General features: G+C 48.6%; 1 protein-coding gene across 2 annotated transcripts in view; it reads left to right on the top strand.

Annotated features, from left to right (window-relative positions):
• The window catches only part of ICA1 (islet cell autoantigen 1), a 48,170-nt gene that overhangs the window by 24,033 nt on the left and 6,717 nt on the right, over positions 1–17,420 (top strand). For both annotated transcript variants that reach the window (XM_036762181.1, XM_036762180.1), the window contains exons 7-12: positions 9,182–9,307; positions 9,759–9,857; positions 12,592–12,689; positions 13,030–13,079; positions 15,311–15,373; positions 15,473–15,514. In XM_036762181.1, coding sequence (XP_036618076.1) covers positions 9,182–9,307; positions 9,759–9,857; positions 12,592–12,689; positions 13,030–13,079; positions 15,311–15,373; positions 15,473–15,514 — 478 coding nt within the window. The remainder of the gene's footprint in view (positions 1–9,181; positions 9,308–9,758; positions 9,858–12,591; positions 12,690–13,029; positions 13,080–15,310; positions 15,374–15,472; positions 15,515–17,420) is intronic.

Genomic DNA, 17,420 nt, shown 5'->3' with positions numbered 1-17,420 from the left:
AGCAGGTTCCTAGGGACCTTGGATCAGGGGGAAGCCTTGGGCTTCTTGCTCCGAGAGTATGAATCCATCAGATTCATAGGTGGAAGAAACCTCAGAGATCATTTAGCCAAACCCTTCATGGCTTCCAGAGGGAGAAACGGAGGGAAAGGATACTGGCCAAGGTCATGTAGAGGTTGTGGAAGAACGAGGACCGTGGTGAAGCTTCTTGAATTCCAGTTTGTTGAATTTTCTTCTTTTGACTCTTTCTGTGTAACCTTGGCTCAAGGGGCTGATTGCACAGGACTCTCCTCCTTGGTAAAGAATGATTATTCAGTTCACCATGCCTTTGAAGGGCAGGAGGAACTGGCGAAAGGAAAGGGAACTTTATTGTTCAAGGGGAACTTCCCTGGAGTCTCTACTGTAGCAAGCTGGGGATATGGACATGATCCAGACTGGGCACTTTTCTCTGTGCTATCTTCTTCCTACAGTCTTTCTCTTCCTTCAGTGGCCTGAAGAGAGGTTGGAATAGCAGCCTGTCTTCTCTTTCTCTCTTGAATCCGGCAGCCAGAAGAAGCCACATCTCTCATCCCTCTGCTCCTCTTACCAACCCCAGCTGACCCTCACAAAGGCTGCAGACCTCTAGTGATGGGAAGCTCCTTGTCTTCCTCAGATGCCCAATTCCTCAGTGGCAACTCTCCTTGCCAGGAAGTAGACTCTTCCTGTCTTTTGTCTTTGAGCCCTTGTGCCTTTACCAGGCTAGCTCTAGAAACATTCTGCTCCTCAGACACTGGCCAGGGGTCTGGGGAGTGGCCGCCTCTTGGTATCAAAAGTTTGTCTTGCAGGACTAAATTCAAAAAGCCGGTCTTATCAGCTAGAGGATAAATCAGTGGGATAACAATTCATGTGAAACAGATGGGGTGGAGGGGGGAAAGAAGGAAGGGGAAGGGTTCATTGTCTTCTAGCCCCTTATCAATGTGATATTACAGACCCAGACACCTTTGTGTGATGTCAGACTGCCTTAAGGGAAGCAGAATGACCAGGACCAGCAGTGGGAAGAGCCCCTCAGCCCTGCTCAGAGCACATCTGGAGGCTTGCATTTAGTCCTGAGGACCATGATTTTACTGATTTTTAGAATTTTGATTTTCTTATCATTTGCATGATTTTGCTCACAACTGGTGAGTATCCAGGCAACCAAGATGTCTCAGGGAGTCAGTCAAAGGAAGTAGGAAGGCTTGGAAACTGGTGGGGGAAACATAGCCTCTGCCTTCAAGCATTCGAAAGGCTGTAGGTGTCACAATAGATAGAATACCTGAGTTCAAATCCAGCCTCAGACACTCACAAGGTCACTGTTGGCAGCCTAGAGGTGAGATGGAAGGTGACGAGCTTGGCCTGACGGGGCCCCAGCAGGGCAGCGGGGGCAGAGTAGAGTCCTAGCCCATGCAACTCAGTCTCCGGGATGGAGGTAGAACCTTGGACTTGACAAGGGCATTCGGTGCCCCTGGAGGGAAAGCTAAGCCTGCAGCTGCCAGGACTCAGGGTGAGCTTCTCTCCTTTCAATCAATCCAAACAGATGCTAGTGATTAAATGCATGAAACAGAACTCTGAGTTCACAGTGGACAGAAAAGACATCTACAGACATAATCAGCAAATCATATTAAAGTAGCATCATTTTAAAGTAATGTCATTAGGCTTCCTCATTTAGCACATGTGGTCTGTATCTCCCAGGCCAAGTCTAATGGCCTTAGATGGCTCCGAGGACTTCAAACCTCATATAAAAAACATATCAGGAAGCTGGAGAGGCAGCTCACTGGAGCCCCTGCTCCAACTGGAGCCAGTGGCTGACATCTGCTGACTGTCCTGGGCTTCTGGAGTATTGAGGTCTGCTTAGGGGGGTGCCACAGGGGATCCTATCTCTAGGGAACCTCAGAGTTCTGGACTTTAGCTGTGTGCTGATTTTCCAGAATCAGTTGAGTCCAGTTCCTTCAGCATTCCTTATATAGCATGAACTCAAGGCCCTCCATCTCTGGCCAGTCTCCAGGTTACTAATGTCATTCCTAACCTGTGGTGCCCAGAAATAAACACAATCCTTCAGATAAAATCTAATAAGGACCAAGGACAGAGACGTTCACCTTCTCCATCCTGAGCCACGTACCTTTGTCCAACCAAGCCAAACTTTCCCTCCCTTCTCCAGCACAAATACTCAGAGGCTGTCACCAGATTCTCCCAAAATTCTCAACATTTTCATCCCAGCAATCATTTTCTCCTTGTTGGTGAGAAACAGAACCATAAATAAAAATTCCACTCAATGGTTTCGCCATTGAATTATTATTTACACAAGTCAAGAAGTTATCAGCTATTTTGCTCTTGGCAGAGAGGAGGCTCCAGTGGACATCTGGATAATTGAAGTCTCCCCTCACTAATATGTTTTGCCTCTGGCCAAGGCTTGCGATTTGTTCCCCAAGCTCCTTGCACATTTCTCCTTTCTGTCAAGATGGTGTGTTGTGTTCTCCAGTGACAATATTGCTTTATTTCTGCTTCTGTTGATGTTCCCCCAAATGTTCTCCACCCTGATGACTTAACTCGTCTGCTTCCAAAATTTGCTCATGCACAAAGTTTCTCAGTATGCATGGCTATAACAGACCCTCCCTACTTTTTACCTATTCTGTTCCTTTTGAATGAGGGTGACCCATCCTGAGACACTTTCCAGGCATGAACCTCATTCTCTTCCCCCCACCATGACTCAGTGTGATCCCTAAGTAGTCAAAATGTGCCACCATATGTTAGGGTTTCTAGGCAATTTTAGTTTTTCACTTGTACTTTGTACATTTGTGAACGGACACATGAGACCATGGACTGGATCGTATCTCCTGTGAACTTGTGTTCCTCCTACATCATGACAATTCTCCAGCATGTCAAGTTTTAGTAAGTATGAGTAGGCAGGTTTCCCTTGCTATTGGCCATGTTAAAATCATTTGCTATTCCTGTCTCCCCTGTACCCAACACAGTGCCTGGTATACAGTGGGTCCTTAATCGTTGTTAATTGACTTGGATTGGGTGAATAATAGGTTTGTGCGTCTTGCCTCCTAGGTCAGATCACAGGAAGCTCCCATTAACCTGGGAATTAGTAGAAGTCAGTTGCTAACATTGCCTTCTCTTTGAAGTCCTACACAAGGAGCAAAGCTGGATGCTGGCAGTGGCTGACATGGCATTGTCTCCTTCCTGGTGTGCTCCTTGCTTTGGTGAGACACAAGTCATGGGGCACTCTGCCTTCAGTCTTGTGAATGGTTCTAGTCATTTCATTAAGCAACTTTAAGAGGAAATGGAGAGGTAGCAAATTCTTTTCAGAAGTTAAATACTTAAAAGCAAAACTGTAGGTTGAACAAATGCCCTGACTTGGGGCAGGTAGGATGGCTGATTCATTCTAAGTGGATCTACTTTGTGCACATGGTGGCAACTGACCATCTGCATGTGAAAGTGGCATCTTTCTCAGCCTGCCACAGGCTCAAAATCAGAAGGAATTAAGGCTTCATTTGGGAGTTCACTAAGCTAGTACCTGAAAAATAAGCAGGAACAGCTAGAAGAAAAATTCATATTTTTCAAAGACTGGAAGATGGCATTGATGACACGAGCTGGTCCTGATGCTGCCCCAGAGCTTCTGCTCAGTTAGTAGCCGGATGTGGCTCGTCCACTCTACATTCCTGGCCATGATTCCCAAACCTCTGGCTCCCTCTCTGTTCCATGGAAGGACACTTGTTTGTCTGTGAGGCCCTCTGACAGAAGCCAGACCTTGGGGGCTTTCTTTCATTTGTGAGAATGAGGATTGTTCTTCAGGCAGAGTTGGAAGTCTTCCAGCTGCAGTGGGATGCATCCTTTGGATGACCCTGCTGGGGAGAAGGGCACATTCCTCAATAAACAGTCTCTTTTATGGGAAGTTGTGAGACAGAGGCCCTGTGGAAAATCTAAAACTCATTGCCATGACAGTGATTAAAGCCCCAAACATATGCATGTGGACCAAAGCAGCAGCCCCCTAGTCCTCATTCCGAGTAAAGTGAGGATGGGTGGGGGACTTACTTCTGGCTGCCAGCAGCCCCACCCCAGTGAGTGCTGTCATTGGAATGAGATACCTTTGTTTTCATTGTTTAAAATGTCCTATAAGAATGGCATTGGTGTGAGGGGCAGTCAGGTGGTGCGGTGAGCAGAGCACCGGCGCTGGAGGCAGGAGGACCTGAGGTCAAATCCAGCCTTAGATACTTGACACACTTGCTAGCTTTGTGACCTTGGGCAAGTCACTTAATCCCAATTGCCCTGCCTTACCCCCTCCAAAAAAAAAAAAAGAATGGCGTTGGTGTGTAAACCTGCTTTGGTATTTATTAAGCACCTACTGAAGTCTAGGCTCTGTGCTGAAGATACAAGACAAAAATGACACAGTCTCAGACCTCAAGGACTTTATCAGGGAAATAAGATGCTTTAGTACGTAAATGCCACAAAGAAATAAAACCAATGGGATTTCAAGGAGGAGGGTTCTAGCATGCACGGGGATGCTGGGAGAGGAGCCAGAGCACAGAGACGGACCATAGAGCATTGGGAGCCATGCGTGGGGTAGGAAGTGCTTCCTTATCCCTGAAATTACAATGGCTTTGCATAGATGTGGAAGTGATGTGTGTGTGTGTGTGTGTGTGTGTGTGTGTGTGATATATTCCTTTCATCTCTGAGATCCTGTGAAGGCTTTTAAAAAACACATGGAAAAGAAATTCCTTTGGGAGAAGATTTGAGGAGCATTGGAAGAAAGTAAAAGACCTCAAGATGGTCACATCATTGCAGATATTTTACTTGGGTTGAGAGGGAAAGGAATAAAGGCCCATCTCCCCGTGTGCATGGAGTGAAATGTGGCTCTTGCCACTGTCCTTGGTGCTGGACGCAGCTCCTTTCACCTGCAGTCAGCACACAATGGTACATAGAATTCCCAGTCTTGGTGGTTGATGCTGCCAGTAGAAAAAGTCTTCCCAGCTCAGCAGAGAGGTCAGCCAGCATCTGGTGATGCATCAGGCCATTAATTATTTTGATAATCATTGTGAACACTTGGTGCATGGGGCATTGCCATGCTTCCTGAGCCACACACTGGAGTTGCTCCCTGTTTCTAAAGTTACTTACAAAGCATTGAGACAAAGACAGGCCAACACAACTCTAAAATATCAAGTCATTTCTGGCAGATTGAAAGAGTGGGAGCTGGGAGAGAATATTCCAGCAAACCACTCAGAGGGGACTGCTTGGAGGCAGGGGAGGGATAGAGTGCCTTTTGGCCTAGGTCGCCTCCCCATCCCCTTGGGAGTGTCAAAGGGTCTGAAATTTTGGGGATTTCCATCATCCCACTGGCATCCTAGTCATCCCTGGGATAGATGACAGCAGTGTCCAAGTCAAGAGACAGGGACAAAGTGGAAGCACATTCATATCTCTAAAAAGAGCCCAGCAAAAAATGTCACCATATCTCTGAGAGGGATACCTTGAGGATTCTAGCAAAAGGACTCTCTCAGCTTGAGCCCACTTTTCCTTCAACTCTGTATATACTGGTGGGAGAGTGTTCCAAGGCAAGGTGAGGCAACAAGCATTTATTAAGTACTTAACTATGTGCCAGGCACTGTGCTAAGTAATGGGGATCCCGATACAAGAAAAAAGACAGTCCTTTCCCTCAATGTATTTGTGTTCTAAAGGGGGGAGGGGTAAGCAAGAGGAAGGTACTGAAGCCCAGAAAGTCAAAAGTAACATTAGGAGGATAATGGAGGACAGCCAACCTGGACCCTGCCTCAAAATGGAGGCCCCTAGTGATGAACTCATCAATAGGAGAAGGGGGGATCAGAATGGGAAAGAGATATTTCAGACTAAGAAGGAAGCACAGGCCAATGGAGGTTCCATGTGATGAGACAGCTAAGGCAGGGTATCAAAGTCCAGAAAGAGAGAGAGAAATCCATAAGGGGAAGTCAAAGCCTTTGGGGAGAAATGATCATATGCATTTTACCACCTTAGTAAACATTCCTTTCTAAAAGCTACCTAAGTCTGGCTGACTAATTGATAATCAATTCATATCATGGTGGAAAGCATACCAATGATGGCTCATATGCTGTAACATCAGAATGACCATCCCTTTGCCCCTAGAACCTTAAAGATCCATAGCTGTCATGCTCTAGGGACCTGACTCACCAATGTGGATAGGAGTTAGGAAAGTCACCTGAAAGCATGAAATACACAAAGTTGGGTATTATGCATGGTCTGCCGTCGTCACCACAAAGGAAGTGCATGTAGATGATTGCTGGGGATGAATACAAGGAGTCCTAGATGTATTCCTGGGTGTTTTAAGAGAGCAACAAACCTGACAGTGAAAAGATTCCCCCTGTACAGTTCCAACTGGAACTTGCTGGTGTTCCCCCCACCAGTCCTTGTTCTGGATGCTGGCTCCCCCAGAAGTTTGGGCTGCTCTTGGCTTCTGGACCATTCTTCTGCCCTCTAAACTGCCCCAAGGAAGAGGTGGGCAGGACATTGTAATAAATATGAAGAATTGTGGAAGGACATGTGATGAGAACAGATTGTCTTGTGCTGGAATAATAAACCTCCTTTCCTCCTTGCCCTGGAAACCTCAGATGTGGTCTTCTCACCCCACTCTTACCCTGCTTCTATTTCTTTCCTACAATAATAATATGGTAGGCATTTAACAAATGTCTGTTTGTTTGAGTTGGGTTATTGAATTATTGATACTAAACCTATCCTGTGGTGAGGGGACTAAAGTATTGTACTCATTTCTGGACACCACATTTTAGGGAGTGCAAACTGGGGACTAGAGGGATAAGATGAGGAAGGTGATGTTTGTGCCATATGACAATCAGATGAAGGAAAGGGAACTAAGGGTGATTATTTAGCCTGTAGTATTTGAATATTTTATTTTTTCCCAATTACATGTAAAGACAATTTTTAACATTCATTTTTTTTTACTTTTGAGTTACAAGTTTTCTCCTTCCCTCCTTCATATTCCCCCTCCCTGAGGTGATAAGCAATTTGATATAGGATGTGCAATTATGAAAAACATTTTCCCATATTAGTCAGGCTATGAAAAAAAACACAGACCAAAAGAAAAACCATGAAAAAGTGAAAAATAATATGCTTCAATCTGCATTCAGACTCCATCTTTGGACATGGATAGTGTTCTTCATCATGAGTCCTTTGTATCGCTAAAAATAGCTAAGTCATTCACAGTTGATCATTGTACAACATTGCTGTTAATATGTACAATATTCTCCTGGTTCTGCTTACTTCACTTTGTATCAGTTCATGTAATTCTTTCCAGGTTTTTCTGAAATCAGCCTGCTCTTCACTTCTTATAGCACAATAGTATTCCATTACATTCATATACCACAACTTGCTCAGCCATTCTCCAATTGACAGGCATCCCCACAATTTCCAATTCTTTGGCACCACAAACAGAGCTGCCATAAATATTTTTGTATACATAGGTCCTTTTCCCTTTTAAAAAAAAAGCTGTTTGGGATACAGACCTAGCAATGGTATTGCGGGATCAAAGGATATGCACAGTTTGATAGCCCTTTGGGCATAGTTCCAAATTGCTCTAGCCAGGAGTAATTGAAGAGAGGCCATGAAGAAGAGGGACTCACCTGATTCTTCTTGACTTCAGAGAGCAGAACCAGGAGCAAAGGGAAGAAGCCACAATGAGGCCAATTTAGGCTGGATTCAGGATGAATTTTCTCCCAACAAAGGTTGACACAGAGTAGCCTGGGCTGCTTCAGGAAAGGGTGGCCTCCTCTACAATGGAGGTCTCCGTGGTCCTGGCTGCATGACCACTTTGTCCAGTTAATTGGAGAGGGAATAAATCTTGTTCAGGCATGGGCAGTAGCAGGGAACCCTGTGGCTCCTTTCCCCCAGAGAGATTCTGTGAATAAAGATGGATTGAGAACACAGAATCATGAATTCCACTGCTCCTCCAGCCCTGAAGACAGAGAAAAATTTGCTGAGGGTGCCATTGCCCAGGCTGAGATAGGCGGCCCAATAGTCACTGGGCAACTACTTGAAGTTCACACGGGGAATGAACTGGGGAGTAGCTGGATGAGATGCTCAGCCCTCAAGGCTCAGCAAATGTTCCAATGTCACATGTTTACTTTCAGGACTCTGCCTTTCTTTCCTATGAGAGCAGTCACATTTTGTGTGGGCACAGCAGGCTTTGCACACTCCAGCTTTGGGAAGGGCTTGTGGCTCTAGGGACACAGGATTCTGGTGTTCTTAACCTTCAAGTGGGTGGCCAAGTGTGTGGACAGAGTTCTTCTTTCTTATGTCAGGCTCCCTATTTCTTCCTATTTTCAGTAGTATCTGTGAATTTAAAATGGTTGTCATACTTTTCAATATATTTTATAGCAAACAATGGTTACATCTCTTCTAATTGTCATCAGCATCATTCTTATCACTGGTTTCAACAAGGCACTTTAACAATTCTAAAACAACTTTTAAACTTATGCCCAAGCCTTATTTTTCTGGTCCAAGTTATGACTTTTGCCTTTTGCTAGGCATGGGAACCAACCTCTACTGGTATAGTTCGGTCTCTCCTTTTGAATTTGGAATGTTTGAGTTCCCTAGCTCCATGAGAGGTGAAGGGGCATGTTCTGTCTTACACAGTGGCTAGACTCAAATCCAGGGATCCATGACTCTATCCAACATGCCAGGCTATGTTTCTAAGACTTCCCATGTGAAAACCTTTGATATGAACTCCTGGGGAAATCAAGGAAAGGATTGGGATTCATTAGTACTATGATCACTCTCAATTGTCTGCATGGCTACTATGGCAACTTTTTCTACTCAGGGAGCTTTTTCTCCCCTCTCCTCTCCAAGGTGTTACAACTCCAGTATGAGTCAGGGGGTGCTTAGAGTTAGCAGAACAATTTTAAGATTAGCCTGGCTAAGGCAGAGTTGAGAAGGTCAGTCATGTGTTCCAGAAAACCCCAAAGTCCAGACTTGATTTTCACCCATTGATGATGCTTACTCTCAGTTAGAGGATATTGTTTGAGTGCCTGGGCAGTTTCTTTTCAGTGTGGCAAAGAGGGGATGGATTAAGTCCAGCCTTTCCATCCATCCTGGCTGTCTGGTCTTTTGAGCGGAAGCTTAGGAAGGGGTCAAGGCAGGTGAAGAATGTCTCCTGTTAACCTTCCAGGTCCAAGCCCAAGTGCGCCATGCGAAGCTCAACTTTGACCAACTCAAGAATGATGTATGTCAAAAAGTCGATCTCCTTGGAGCGAGCAGATGCAACCTTCTATCTCACGTGCTCACAACCTATCAGGTATCTCACTATGTGGCGACCTTCTGTTGGGATGCAGCTGCTATGGAAAACTGGCTGGAGGCTGGGGTGAGGGGAAGAAAATTAGAGGACAGGGGATAGGTTAGTCAGGGGAAGAGGTAGGGAAGGCACACTATGGCAGAAGGCTCCTCACATGGAAGAAGGTTCAGCCTTGTTCTATTGGATGCCAGATTGAGGTCAGATGCCAGGAAAACCTTCCTGACCATAAGAGCTATCCCAAAGTAGCCTGGACTCCTTCCAGAGGTGGGTGTGGGCTCCCTGTCTCTGAGTCTTCAGGCAAAGGGATTATGGCAGACAGGGCTCTAATTGAAGTTAAGTTAGGAAGGTTCCTTATGAGTCTGTGATTCAGAGCCCCCAAAGGTACTGGGGTAGAGGTCAGAGTGCTCTGGATTTTGACCACTCCAATATCCAAAGGCTTTCTCTCTCTTTACAGACCACCTTGCTTCATTTCTGGGAGAAAACCTCACACACCATGGCAGCCATCCATGAGAGCTTCAAAGGTTACCAGCCATATGAATTCACTATGTTGAAGGTAAGGATGCCAGGGTGGCCCCCAGGGCAGCTTTCTCTCTCATTTTGGCTCTAAACCTCCAGGCCCATAACAGTGCGCAAATCCTCAGCTTTTGGTTGGTGTTAACATATAAACAGAACCATCGGCATTGTGAGTTTTTATCATTCCACCAGAGTCCTGACCCTTGCCATCCATTCAGCTCAGCAGTATTTTGGAATGGCCTGGCTCAGGCACTCTTGAGGTCCTTGGAGCATCCAGGGTGTGTACCCCCCACTTCTGGTCTTCTGGAATTTTATCTGCTTGGGGCACACTCACTGTTCCCACCATAGCATTATCATGGCATCACCAAGTAAATGGGAAGGACCTTCAAGGTCCCACTAATTTTATGAGGATCCTGAGTCTCAGACACATTTTATGTCTTGTCCAGGGTTTCTTAATGATTAAGGGATTCCAACCTAGGCAGTCTCGATTCGCAAGCCTAATGCTGGATTCGATGCCCCACACTGACTTCAGCATGTGGATTTCCAAATGAAGGAGAACCTAACCAACCCTGATGTAGACACAGCAACTGAGAAGAAATAGTAACTTGTCATCTTTTCTTGTTACTGATCAGTGAAACCAGTGATTCCTCCTGTTGGACCTGGACAGTGGGAGGGGAATGCAAGTGTGGACCAAGCTTCTGCTTGGGTTAGAGTTCAACATTCAGATGGTTAAAGGACCTGGGTGTTGCTGTACCATGGAAGGAGGTGGCCCTGATGAAAGAGGATTGTGTGTAGGAGAGCACCAGGAAAGAGGGCCAGAGAGGAGGCCTAGGAGCGGGGCCACCCTAAAAGGCACTAGAAAGTGGAGGCCATTTCCCAGAATTGGGTTCTTGGCTTGGTTTTCCCAGATTGGTCAGAAGGAAGCAATTAGATTTTCTTTGGGATGCTTTAGCCCTCACGTACCTATAGGATGTTAAACTTGGGTACTTAGAAAGCTTTCTTCAACAATTGTGTAGCCTTTGGGAATGATGGCGGGAGGAGTAACTGCTGCTGCTCCAACCACAGACCACCTCATGTGTTTTCTGAGGGCCAGCTCTGGGGAGGGGCTGCCTCTCCCAATCTCTAGGCTCCATCCCTGCTACCCACAGACACACCCAAGTCTGCTCCATCCTTAAAAGCCTCTCAGTGGATTCTTCCATCTCCACTCCATCTCCACTTCCAACTCCACTATATGATCCCAACGCCAAAAAAGGTCCATGCTTCCATTTCCCCTCCTCCTCCCCACTCCAGGTCTCCCTGTGTCTCTCTGTCTGTCTCTGTGTTTCTCTCTTTCCATCTGTCTCTCTGTTTCTCTGTCTCTGTCTCTCTGTCTTGGTCTGTCTATCTGTCTGTGTCTCTGTGTTTCTCTGTGTCCCTCTGTTTCTCTCTGTCTCTCTCTCTCTCTCTCTCCCTCTCTCTCCCTCTCTCTCCCTCTCTCTCCCCTGACCATCCATGGTTCAATCTGCTATGCTGCCCCAAGTCCCTCTCCCTTTTCCTGAGTGTCCACCAAGTTTCTGTCTATCTTGGGGATTCCTCTCCTCTCTTTTACACACTCTCATAATCTCATCAGCTCCCATGGGATCAATTATCTCCATGCATATGATTTCCCAATATGAATCTAGCCCTGGGCTCTCCTGGGCTCTAAGTCCACATCACCAATGGCCAATTAGAATTTCCCAACTGGATGTCCCATATTTATTCCAAACTCATTCTTTCAAAAATGGAGCTCATTCTCTTTCCCTCAAACCTCTCTTCCTAATTGCCTCTGTCTGTCACCACCACATTTCTATCCTCCTGGGTTTGCACCTCACAGTCATCCTCAGCTCCTCACGCTCCTTCATCCCATTTGTCCTGTCAGCTGCCAAGTCTTGTCCTTTCTATGGATTCACCGTCTCACTCCTCGGTCCTCTTCTCTCCACTTACACAGTCCTCTGTTTACCAGGAAAGACTCTAAGCTCCTGGAGGGCAGGGGCCTTTCTTTTTGTCCCTCTGTTTCTGCCCCTGGCTGGGTGCCTACAACAGAGTAGATGTTTATTAAGCACTTTTGACTGAAGGAGTGATTGCGATTCTTTTTGGTTGGAGTCTGGGTCATCCCACCATGTAGGTCCTTTAAACCGAGGGGAAAAACTAAAAACAATTAGCAATAAAATCTTCATCTTGTCAGAGGAAAACACCCACACACACCCACACACCCACATACCCACACACACCCACACACCCCCCCACACACACACACTCAATCCATTGGTTCATCTTATCTACTGCCCAGGCTGGCAATAACCCGGGGGCATGGTTTTCAAAAGCAATTGAAATGACATTTTCTTCCGGAGCCTCCCCCCAGCCCAGAGACAATGGGGCCACAGGCTTGATTATTCCCATTCCACACCTAAGGCCCCTGGTCTCTCTGGACTCCAGGTGAGGGTTCTCACTGCTGCACGAGGACCTCTTGTTGGGGCCGGGGTGGAGAGGGCTACAGAAGCCCCGACCTCAAAAGGGCTCATGACCTCTGGGCAGTGGGGCTCCCTCTGGCAGAGCTGGCGGGTCTGCCAAGTTCCCCTCCCAAATTCTGAAACCCTTCCCCCCCAGCCTCACATCTGACTCCCATGATTCTGGTCACTGACTGGGAAAGCTTCTGTTCACTTGGGTGCAATGGAGGAGCCCGGTTGGGCTGGGGTGTCTGGTTTGACCGTCTGCTCTTTGCTTCCCCTTTTCCCTATGTCTGGATTATGACCCAGAGTTTACAGGACCCTGTAAACAAGTTAATAGAAAACGCTGAAAAGAAGGAACAAGCCCAGAAGGAAAGCCCCGAGAGTGAGCCCCAGCAGTCAGACACGTAAGTGGGGACTAATCTCCCCTCACCTAGAAGCAATCCCTGGCCTCAGGGGGCTTCCGTTCTATTGGGGAGGGGGTGTGCATTTTGGGCACAGAGAAAGAGAAATTGCAGGCAGGGAATTGGCAGAGGGACTGTTGCCTTCTCTCTCCCATGGCCTTTCCTTCTTTGTTGTGACAAACACTGAGGGAACCTCGGGTGGGCAGAGGAATGATTTCTCCGACTTTCCCACAAATGGTCGGCCTGGAATTAAGGTTAGTTCTGTGCATGCAGCAGGTGATTAAGCAATGCTCCTCAGATGTACACAGCCGACTGAGCTATCTTCTCTTCGGTTCAATTAAAGGTTGATATCATTAGATGTGGAAAACCCTGACCAGACACCCGCCTACTTAGGTAAGTTTGGTGTTTCTTTCGCTTTCCTCACGAACACTATGGCGCTCTCTCCTGCCTTGTACTTCTGGGGCTCTCGGGCTGGGATTTTTCAAAAGTCAGAGGGTGGTTGGTAAGGTGTTGTCCCGGACATTTGCCCTGCCCTGCTCTGGAGGCCAGAGGTCAGCCGTGCTCGGGGTGATTCCTTGTCTGTCCTGGATCACCCCAGAGGCTGCTTTGAACTGGGAATCCTTCCAGAAGAAACATGCATCCCACTTCTCTTGGCTCCTCTTTCTCCCCCCTGCTTCATCCCTCCTTCCTTTTGTCCCCTTCTGAGGGAGGCAGCCTGGCCATGTGGAGGGCTGGAATCCGGCCTGGCTCTGCTGCTTGCCTGTGTGACCTAGGACAGCCCTTCAGCTCTCTGCGCTTGAGTTACAGAGGCTGTAAGATGAGGTGCCTGGACTCAGTAGCCCCAGAGCTTCCTTCCAGCTCTGGGACTGGGCGGGTCACTGCTTCAGGCTGCTGAGTCCCCCCATGGCAGAGGACACAGGACAGGGAGGCAAGGACGTGCGGGCCTGGGCCTCCGGAGACCCTTTCACAGTGGATTGACCACGAACAAGAGTATTGTGGCAACCTCAGCAGTGACGCTTCTGGGAAAGCGGCTCCTCTGCTGACCTGCCACCTTCTCTGAGCACCTGGGGCTGGTCATCCTATCTGAGGGGGGAGCCAAGTGACAGTCCCATCAGGGAGGGGTTCCGGGGCAGCAGCCCAGTGAGGACCCCACAGAGCCCAAGTGAGTGAACAGTGTGGCCCAGCCACCCGGGAGGGCCTAGGCTCCAGCAGCCACTGGCTTCCCCTCCTGGATTCTCATCTGTTCTCTGCTTCCTACGCATTCTCTCAGACAGCCTTGGTGTACTGGGAGGACGGCCCCCAGAGGCAGAACTGGCCAAACCTGCCCGAGGCTCTCTGGGAAGTGAGAAATGGACACACATGACCAGGCCCATGCACACATGCTCAGACACAACACATGCAAAGCACATACAATGTTCAGACCCACATGTGCAGACTCAGACACACGAATGCACATGCTCAGACACAGCTGCATGCCTGCATATATGTACTCAGGTAGCACAGGCATGTACAGATGCTTAGACACACACGCACACAAATGTTCAGACATGCATGCATGCATAGACGCTCAGGCACATGTGTTCCTGTACATACATGTTCAGGCACAATGCAACATGCTCACAAACATGCGCTCATGCACATACACATGCTCAGATACACTGGCGTGCATGCGCGCACATACACACACACACACACCATTCATTCTCCATGTCGCCCTCTTCTCCACCTCCCGAGAAGGCTGAGGTGAGAGGGTTGACCCCTCCAGGCTCCTTGGGCTGGCAGGGAGATGAGTGTCCAGGGCAGAGTGCTGCCTGACCTTCTCACCTGTAGAATGAGGAGGAGCTCAGACTAGTCAAGTGCTCTGTACCTCAGTTTCTCTACCCAGAAAATACCACTGCCACATTAGCTTGAACCGTGCCTAGTGTGACTGTCAGGCTGTTGAAAGTCAAGCTTATGGGGGAAGGGTCGGTCAACATTCTCACCTCGGGGTCCAAGCCCCAGGAGGGCAGAGGTGGCCACATTTGTTTCTGTGTCCCTGGGGCCTAGTGTAGCGCCTGGACCATGGTTGTGGCCTCATCACCATTGCCTGGATTGATAGGGAAGAAAAAGAATATTTTCTCCATTGTCTAATGGGCCCATTTTTCTCGGCTTTTACACATACTTCAAAATGAAAGTTTTCTACACATCTGTACTTCAGGGCTTTTTCCCAGTGGGTTCCTTTCCTGGGTGGGGAGGAAGTGGACTATGCCCCTCAACAGGACGATCCCACTGGCTCCTCAGGCTTCTTCTTAGGGAGCTGCTGCATTTCAGGGCATTATCTTCCCCCCAGTCTAGCCAGTGACTGTAAAAACAAATTATGTTCTCAGAGGTTGTGGTGGCATTTCTGTTTAGGGTGGCGTATGTAAATGATAAGTAGCAAGTGTCCACAGACATGGCAGGGATGGAAGGGGTCATCCATTCGAATTGCTGCCCTGTGAGTGTGGCCCAGAGCCCACCTGGCCTTATTGGAGTGGGCTGTGGCTGCCACCCTCCAGGAAGCTGGGCTGCGGCCCACGGCTGCCTCGAGATGGGACTGAGCCCAGTGCTAAAGTGGTAATAACCAGCTTGCTGTGTTCCGATTCCAGCTGAGGATAGGAAGAATGCCTTCTCTGCCCCAGAAGGGGAGTCGAACCATATCCAGTGCTCAGGTAAGCAGGAGTGAAGGGCTGCCTCGGTTTACCACATTGACTCAGGAACGCTTGGGAAACTAAGCTGACTTGGTTTTTCTCCTTTTTCTCCCTCTAAAGGATCTATTGATGAACTGTTAGACCTGAAGCCAACAGAGACAGGTAGGAATAATAAACTTCTCTGAGGTTTTAAAACTTCTGACATTTAAAAAATTAAATCTATAGAACATTAGTATCATTTTGTCACCTTCATATTTTAAAGTGAGTGACTTTCTTGGTGTCTATGACCTGCCTTGTTGAAGGTCAAAGCTTAGCCAGGCCCTACAGAAGGGCCTCGGATGCCCTCCCAGCTCTGAAATCCTGTGGTTCAGGAGCATGGCCCTGCTACGCCGGCCTGCCCCAGCATGATCATGTCTGGAGCAAAAGGACAGATGGTTCAGATCAGCCCATTTCAGAGACTTCCCAGTCCAAAGAGGAGGCTGCTGGGTCCTAGGGAGGAGACAACCAAGGTGTCCAGCCTAAAACAACTGGGCTGCTCCTGCTCTGGTCCCCAACCACATGCGGAGATGGGGGAGGTCTGGCCCAAAGAGAGTCACGCCCGCCCACCTTGGCCAGTGAGGGGCTGGCAGGTTTTTCTGTCTCCGTGCCATCCCTCATGTTGATTTGCTGATTTGACTAAACCATAAAGCGATCCTGTTCTTTGACATGTGACACCAAACTGACTGGGGGTCTTTAGTTAGGTGCCTCAAGGGGACTGTGCCCCCCACCCCCACCCTGTCCAGTATCTTCAGGAGGCCATGCTGGGCTGTGGTGGGGATGGAGTCACATTTGGAGCCTGTGTGCATGTTTACAAGCACACGCCTGCTCCTGCCTGTTTTGTGAAAGGCTTTCCTTCTCTTCTTATCTGTACGGTCTGGGTCTCTAACAGGAGCCGGGGTCATCTGTGACAAAGGTGTTGTTTGTCCTACCAGCCACATGCAGAAGGAGGAAGTCAGAGATCTGAGCCCTGAGCGATCCCAGGGGTGACCTCAGCTTTCTTGAAAGCCACCCCATACTGCCTGCACCTCACTCTTGTGGCTCCCACCCTCTGGGAGGGCCCTCTCCCCCCAGCAGGTGCCCAAGGTTCCCTTGGCTCCTAATTAGCCAAAATCTCAGTGAATCTCAGCCAAAAGGAAGTCCAGATACTCTCTGTGAGTGAGAAAATCCTGCACCACAGTCCTGCCCCCAGCTACAGAGGCTCTTCTGAAGCCCTCCAGTGAGGGAGAATCTCCTCCTTTCTCAGGCCTCCTGCCTCTTTGGGGTCAAGCAGCACAGCTCTAGAAGCCAGTCCTCACCAGGTGTTTCAGATGATGCTCTGGGGCATGTGCTGAAGGTCTTGTCCATCCCTGAGCTGTGGAGCCCAAGGCCGTGTAGGAGCCCCACCCATGGCTAAGTGCCTGGTGGAGGGGTGGAGGGGGAGGCACAAAGGCAAGCCAAGGCTCCAGGAGCTCAGGTCTTAACACAGGAAGACAACACCTGGGGAGGGACAAGAGAGAAGCCCCCACGTGGGCACAGTGAAGTAGATAGAGGCCCTGGGGAGCCTGGACAGGAATGAGGACAAGGCCGGCCCAGGCACACTCCTGAAAATGGACCAGGTTAGTCAGAGAAGGGGGCCTCAGAGTGGCATAGATGTCCAGGGCAAGGGGGCTACAGAGACAGCGTGGGGAGCCAGGGTGAGGAATGGACACAGTCTAGAAAGTGACTGGTGGTGGGGAGAGTCAGCCTGGGGCCCAGAGGTCAGAGGTGAGACCTCTGCCTGAGGTCACTACTGAGTCCGGCTCCAGGGGCTGTCCAGAGCAGCACCAACATGGTAAACCAGAGTCAAGCCTTCCCCTCTTGGAACCATGATGTCAGCTGAGATTCTGTTATCTTAGCTCCAACCAGAAATCCAAACCCTGTTTCCCTTAATTAGCTGCGCTTCTCCTATCCCTACCTAGGGCAGCCGGTGCCATAGCCACAGAGCACCTGGTTGGCAGTCAGGAGGGCCTGAGTTCAAATGTGGCCTCGGACACTGGCTGGGTGACCCTGG

Source organism: Trichosurus vulpecula, chromosome 5 (assembly GCF_011100635.1).
Source record: "Trichosurus vulpecula isolate mTriVul1 chromosome 5, mTriVul1.pri, whole genome shotgun sequence".
Lineage (NCBI taxonomy): Eukaryota > Metazoa > Chordata > Mammalia > Diprotodontia > Phalangeridae > Trichosurus > Trichosurus vulpecula.
This window is presented reverse-complemented; position numbering and strand designations above follow the sequence as displayed.